Below are 7,686 nucleotides of genomic sequence, written 5' to 3'. Positions count from 1 at the left end.
CATTCTTTATGGTGTGCGATCTGTGAATATATCATAAATATTTCAATTATATTTTATGAGCTGTCATTTTGCTTTAATAATTACTCAAAACGTCACATTTAGACTGCTCTTCTTCCGCCCTCGATCGGCCATACAAGAGTCAGCTTTCCAGATTGTATATTGTTTAAAACTGTATTTGTATAGCCATGCCTTTAACAAGTACCTGAAAAGACACACATCATGGTCAGTGTACCGGGGTGTAAGGGGTTACTGCTGCTGCACCACACGCGCGCTCCCGAAGCACCCCTGTGATTGGTCGGTAGACAACATCGCGCGCTCCCGAGCTGCTCGCGCGGTGCGGTTAATCAGCAGCAGCTGAGAGCAAGTTCATCCGCTCACACGCGCTAGGGATACTGGAGCTACATAGCAGAGCTCATAACAGCACCGTATCCGTGGGACATTCCTCTCAGAAAACAAGCCTATTTACAAATGCACCGCTGCATGTTAGAGCTTAGCGCTTTCAGACAAGCAGCCTCGGAGACACTTTAACACACAACACATCGTCTGCAACTGCCAAGAAGAAAGCCTTGTTGACAATTGCTCTCAGATCACGAAATCATTAGCACATAATTGTGACAGGAGCTCGAATGCGTAATTCATTGGGACTTTCATCGATCGCGTCGCGGTAGTGATTTACATCTATCCATACTAGGAGATGAAATTTAATAGTGAGTCGTTTTGACTAAGCTATTGATTTTTCTGAGGACGGACATCTACGGACAGTAGTTATGGTTAGAGCTCGCGACTCAAGGATAAACTTTTCAAAGTTGCTGGGCATCTTATGAGGATGCTCTACAAGGCGGGTTCAAACGCAGGCACATATACTTTCCTAATTTGTATGGAGCTTTTGGAAAATCCATATGAAACAAAATATTACACAACTTACTAACTTCAGCACCACGTAGAAGTAAATAAATGTAGCATTGTTATAACCAAATAATAATGTTATCATTACTTTAAATCAATGAAAACTTAAATTTTAGGCATGCAAACAACTTCCCACAGATACTTTTCTTGTAATGCAAACCAGTGGGACATAAAAGCATAACATTCGGTTAGAGTAATGCTAGTTTGTTTAATGTCGCTTTGCTTAGGCTACATTTGACATGTGTGATTAGTATTGTCTACATTGAAGCGCCTTGGATATTTACAACCATTTATTTGGCACTTCTAGGTGCATTTTCTTTTTTGCGCTACGTGTTTGCAGTATGTAAGGCTGAGGAAGAATTACTTCAGTTTAGCGTCAACTTTTATGCTCATACAGTTAACGTGTACACAGGACGTCGCATTTGGCTTAGCTTAACACCACCGGCATCTATGCCATTGCAAGCCCATTGAATCCTGCAGTTATCTCTTCGCTGATACTGAAATCAAGACGTAGAATGGCCGATGTAACCATCACTAATGGGATTGAGCTGTGACTTGTTCGGCTGGAGGGAAGGCTGTGTTCACAAATATCCACATAGACTCAGTTCGTGTTGTACTCCTTTGAGCGGGGATGATCAGGATCTTCCCGGATTTCAGCGTTCAGGTGACGGCTGCAGCAGGTGGAGGAGCCGGGGGAATGCCAGCTGGTTCCGCCGTGGGCAGAGTCCCCGGCGCCACCAACGGGAACCCACAGAACGTCCAAGGGATAACTTCCTACCAGCAAAGGTATGTAAACCAGAATAAACTAACCTGCTCACTAAGTTCATTTGGTAAACAAGAGGGAAAGAAGCCCGATTCACGAGTGTCAGTGTCCAAAGCTGGCGTAAAGCGTACATTTTACGCACAACCAATAACATAAAGAAATATTTTTATTATCTTAGATGTCCTATTGCAGTCCGTCATTTTTATCATGTGGACTGACTATGGCATAGTTTTGAAATAAATGCGTCTGCTAACTTATAGAGTCCTGTTGGACCAAACGTGTGAAAAACGACCCACGAAAGAAGACTGTTTTCATCAACCCAAACAAAGAAACAAAAAAATGGCTAATAATACTTTTGTTCTAACAGTTCATCAGAGTAACACATCACTTTGAAGACTTTAAAAAGTCAAAATGCACAGGCCATGGTGTTACACAAAGGTATTGGTTTGGGTTGTTCGCTTCGGGCATGAAATATAGCCTAGAAGACCGCATTGATACACACCAATTACACACTGGGTTTGCCAACAGTTGCTCTTTTACGCAAATTAAGGTGTTTTCATCATGATTAAGAAATCTCAAGAGAACGATTAAGTTGTTACCAAACACAAAAAGGAAACTTTCACAATACAGCTATATTAACAGTTTCACAATTCAGCTATATTGACAGTTTCCCTTAAATTCAAGTTACACTGAGATCAGATGTATATGAACTTCAATGGCGACAAAAACATGTTACATGGATATTATATTTCACAGCATTCCATGCAATGCAGCACGTTATTGTATGTATGCGAACTCAAATGGAATAGCTGTATTGAGTAATAGCACCCACGTAGGCTCCACACTATTTAACTCCACTGGTCCAGTTTATTTTGTTATTGAGATAACACGCTATTTATATTGTCCAAATAATCAATAAACCTGTCAATGGAAAGACTCACCCTTGGTTAAACCGAAGATGCACAATTAACTTGGCTTCACTCAACAATCATGATAGGCTATGTGTAGTGGTCTATCATAGATTCTCATTCTTTACTGTACTAATTAGTGTCAGTATAGTTGTATTAAATGCAATATTTTAGTCAGCTCTTCGTTTCGTGCACGTCAAATCTAAACAACACGCTTTTCACCAGTTTGACCTTGATGGGTCAAAGGTTATGTCAAATATTTTGGTCAAATAGCGCGTATCAGTGAAAGTAGAATATTACAATAAACAGTGCTGTCAACTCATGACTTTCGCACATTCACACCCATTTTAGCAGATATTTTTTAAAAAATCACGTCACGTCATGTGCTACTGTTACTTTTTCGACTATGCTACTGTATCAAGGCTACTATTAATCACGCAATGACAATATGCTTTAAGACAACCAGTCCAGGACTTTGCGGTAATTTTACATCCTCTTCACTTTTCCCTCATAACTCGCATACAATCATTTAAAGAATTTTAAACGTAACCATGTGCACCCCATCGCCAAATATCACCATCAGTCTGTTTATTAAAACATGTATGAATATATTATGAATCCCTAAACCATATCTTAGACATAAAGCTTTTTTTTATTATTGGAAAATGTAAGCTAATTTGTCCACATGCTCACACTCTATATTCACAGACACACACACACTTTCAGAAGAATGGTTTTTAGACATAACAATAAGATGGACATACCAGAGACATAATTTTACCAATGCCTAAATTTAACATATTTGGGTAGATTTTTACTGTACTGCAACCTGTACTTCGAGAAATTGAAAACTGTTTCCAACTACAACTGAGTGGCGTTGTTGCGCCGGCAGGAGAGATGAGTCCCCCAGTTCACATACAGCGAGCCAGGAAAAGCTGAAAAATGCAGACAAACAGACTCCGAATAAGGCTTTATGAAGCACCGGAGCTAAGGACGGACTGCGGGGAAATGTAATGAAATGATGGTTCCGTTTATACTATAATTTGTCGCGCTGTCTCTCCTCAAGCCCAAGAGTAAGGACAGCCGCTGGATTCGTGAAGCGTCCCCGGTTTCCACTCACTTTCTTGGCATGCCTTTGGAGCTCGGTCTCGGCTTTTTTCGCTCCTTTCTTCACGCACTGAACGTCAACACACGAAGACAGGGACACGACTGGTGCAGAGAAACGCAATGGCTTTGTTGAAATTCTCATAGTGCACATAACGCAGTGCTGTCGGTGGTCTCGGCTCTATGTCAAAATAAATCTGAAGAAAAAAAAGTAAGAAATCAAATAATTGCAGGAAGATGGCGCCCACCAAGCCGAGCATTCAGCAAGACCCTTCAAGAAGAGAACGGTAACGCATGGTTTGCTGTTTATATTAGAGAACGCTGTCGATGCACATGAGATGTTTTGCATTTTTGACTGGAGATGTCAGAAGTTTCGGTGGTGCCCTTTCTTCAGGAGTGCGATGAAGAATTGGGTCCTTGACGTTCGGGTAACAGGTATACACCGAGAAGGCGTATGTTTTACAGCGCAGAGGGCACGCCGTGTGTATTGGCTAGTGCGCTGTTGAGAATGGTGTGTAGTAATGCGGCCACTTTCGCATTGTTTACGTTCCGCTGCGTGGGTATTACGGACCGGTGAAATCCAAGAATATAACGTTGACATTGCTGCCGATTGTTTCTGAGCAGCTTCTTTGTATTGCTAGGCCGGACTCTTCTGTACTTGCTGCTTTGCAGCGGGACCTTGGAAGCTTGTGGGAAATTAGCATAAACCAGCAACCAGCTGTTGAGGAACTTTAAATGTAGCACATGGATTACTCCGGTGTCTTATCGGATCAGAAACCTTCCGCAAGGTAATGATAGGATTATCTGCACGAAGTGGCAGTCCGGTGCTGTTAGCTCTATGGTTGTCTATATCCACATTGTCGTCATATAGAGAGGTGTGTTTGAAAGCATTCTAAAGAAATAAAATGGAACTACTATCCATCCGTAGTGGCATTTATGTTCAGCTCAGATTAATTCACGATGATTGCATTAAGCTTGCTCATGCATGCTGATGATCTCTTTTAATTTCAGTCATGTTTTTTTTTTTTAATATTTCATTTGAAAGACGTCAGCAATATCAACAGTTTCTTTTTGACAGTCCAAGGCAAAGCATGCACAGTGTTTCTTGCAGCCAAGAGAATAGGAATAGGTCATAAGAATAGGTCTTGATTCACGTTTCCCTTATGATAGGCTATGTGACTGAAGTAGTACCTGTAAACTGCATGACAAAATGTCCAAAAAGCAATATGTCAACATGCATTTTACCCATCTGGGAATGTTCTGTGTTCCATCATCACACTCTCTGTGACCAGTGATTTCCCTGTGTGAATACACTGACATGCAATGTAATAAATATTATAAAGGAAAACTATGAGTGAATACAGTACACATTGAGTGTACACATGAGTGAATACATTAGACATTATATATATAGTTTTTTTTAAAGCATAGCAGCCAATCAGCCAATCACTCAGTCACTATTGCAGGCCCTCAAGCTGAGTATTTCAACCTGTATAGGCTAGCTAGATCTGCAGCCACAGGAGTAGCAGTAGTAGAGAATGCTTATGCTAAGTCAGTGTGTAGTAATCTCCTTGGCAGGGGCATATTTGTGTGCCGTTCTGAGCATATCTGCGTGATAGGCATCTTCAAGATGGAATTAATTTTTTGAGAGTGAGGGGGGAAAACTTCACAGCCCTTTGCATGACTGCCTTCTTTATCACCTGTTTCCTATTGGCATCCGCAAGAGGCCAAATCAACCCCTCTGATTCGCTCTCTGCCTCTGCTTGAGAGCCGAACCAAATAGCGCCTCAGCTCGGAGGCTCTGATTGAAGGCGCAGGAGTATTTATTTGATTTAATGCCCCGTAAATAGCCTTGGCAGTGTTTGCCACCTCCGCCACTCGCTGTCCTAAAGTTCGGAAAAGGGAAGAAGAAGCAGTTTTCTGTAAAACACAGGCAGTTTTCGAGGTTGAGGAGGAGGAAAAGGAGGAGGAGAAGGAGGAGGAGGAATCACTCAAAGGAGGAATGGAGCTGGCTGGAGTTCATACACAACACTAACCACAAAGTTGGCTTTGTGTTTTAGGAACTGTTTCCTTGCACCCCCACCCCCTCCCCCCACACACATACACACACAACCCCCCACCCTCCCCCCAGCTCCTCACCCCTGGGCAAACAAAAGTGCTAAATTGACCCATTTCCTTATTCTGCTAGTTCAGAGGATTTATAGAAGCGAATTAAGGAGGACTCGGATGCTGGACAGGATCCTGAGGGGAGTAATGTCAATGTGAGAAGCTCTGGGTCGCTCGAGCTGTGTGTGCTGGTGCTGAAATACAGTTCGTTCAGCAGTTTTCTCTCTGCACCAGGGCAGTTACTGGGAAAAAGGCTAGTGTCTTCCTTTTTGTTTTTATCAGCTGAAGCTTCTCTAGTGGCGTATTTTGTCAGGCGAAGTGCAATGTAGCAACAAGTACAAGATCAGTGTGTTTGTAGAGATGTATTGTCTTACACCTATTGTGCCAATTCCTCTTGTAGCAGATGATCAAATAAATATAAATGAGAGTGAACGTGACTCTAGGAAAAGAAACACGACATCGCATAACATCTCCATAAGGAGAACTGAGCATTAAAATGTTAGCAGGATGTATGCTTATACTGCATATTATGAAAATGCCTGTGATGCTGTTTATCACAGCCTAAAGGTATTGTTTATTTGAGAAGGCAAAACTGTTGTACTGTCGTCTGCTGCCTGCACGGCTGATCGTCAACAACACTGGCTGTGTTGTGTCTACCCACCACGAGCACAGGTGTAGTAGAAACACATAAGCCTCTGATAGGATTCATGCCAGAAACATAAATGCATAAGCCAGTACGATTTGGGGGATTCTCCCAATTACAGAGGATTTCTGGTGTGGTTTTTCTCTTTTTCTCCATCTCTGTGTCCCTCTACCTTTCTCTTGTTTTTTTTTGTAACACCCCCCACCTTGTCGCCACGGCGGCGCATGTGGTGCGGTGATTACAGCTGTTCTCTGTTCGCCGCCACACACTCGCCCATGTCGCCGTGAAGGTCAGTGTGTAGCGAGCGAGACATAAAGAAGGTGCATCCCGCCAAAAGGTAATGGTGCCGCTGTCGGCCGCGCTACATTAAAACAGAGTTCATCCTCCAGCTGCCGAGGCCGCCATGACCGCCACGGGGAACAAGTGTTTCTCAGTCAGATCTATGATCAGAAACACACGCACCGTTTTTTATTATTTTATTTTATTATTATTGAGAGATTATTGCTTTTTTTCTAATTGAATGAATCACATATACTTGCTTCATTTGTCTATACGAGCTACTGGTAAGAACAAGGATGGCACTAGGATGCCAGTTGTGTATCGGCAGTATGAGAGCTGTATCTGAAATGTTGCTCTTTTTGGTGGCAGTATTATTTTCAGCTGGACAGTCAGCCAACATACCAGATTGGTTATCATGATTTCTGTACATGGTCCATCTTCCTCTCTCTCTCCCTCACCCCTCTCAGTGAATTAGATGGCAACTTGTGTTGAACTGGCTGCAAGGGAGGACAAAGGACTGCTTAATTTATACTGTGGGCTGTGTGTGTGAGGATGCAGCTTTTTCATGTCACTTTTTCCTGGCGATTACATATTGGTCTGCGTGGGGTGCTGACGGCGCACCTTTGTGGGGTCCTGTCCTTGAGCTCAATTCAATAGCACCGAGGGGTAGTTAAAAACCAAGATCCCCCTATATAGCCTCTGCATTTTACTGCCCCCTGCTCCTTTGGTTCTTCTCTCCCTCTCTCTCTCTCTCTCTTTTATTTCTTTCTCTTTTTTACCTCCATTAAGTGACCTCAGAGAGCGACTCTTGCAGCTTTCCCCTCCCCATCCCTCGTCTGACACTGGCATGTTTGCTGTGGCTCGTAGCCGACTTGCACAAAGCAGGCCTCTTATCTCTTTAACATTCACAGTGGATGTGGGGACCTTCATTTAGCTTCTCCGGCAGCACACAGATGTTCTGCCCCGCAGACTCCCAT

General features: G+C 42.8%; 1 protein-coding gene across 1 annotated transcript in view; it reads left to right on the top strand.

Moving 5' to 3' along the window:
* The first annotated feature begins 365 nt into the window (after window positions 1-365).
* Window positions 366-7,686, top strand: part of LOC125284438 (neuronal PAS domain-containing protein 3) — a 274,366-nt gene continuing 267,045 nt past the window's right edge. The window contains 1 exon segment of the mRNA XM_048228381.1: window positions 366-1,692. Within this exon segment, the coding sequence (XP_048084338.1) occupies window positions 1,538-1,692 (155 nt within the window). The 5' untranslated portion in view covers window positions 366-1,537.

The sequence above is a fragment of the Alosa alosa genome, chromosome 19 (assembly GCF_017589495.1).
Source record: "Alosa alosa isolate M-15738 ecotype Scorff River chromosome 19, AALO_Geno_1.1, whole genome shotgun sequence".
Classification (NCBI taxonomy): domain Eukaryota; kingdom Metazoa; phylum Chordata; class Actinopteri; order Clupeiformes; family Clupeidae; genus Alosa; species Alosa alosa.
Note: the sequence above shows the minus strand (reverse complement) of the source record. Positions and strands in the feature narration are given on the sequence as shown.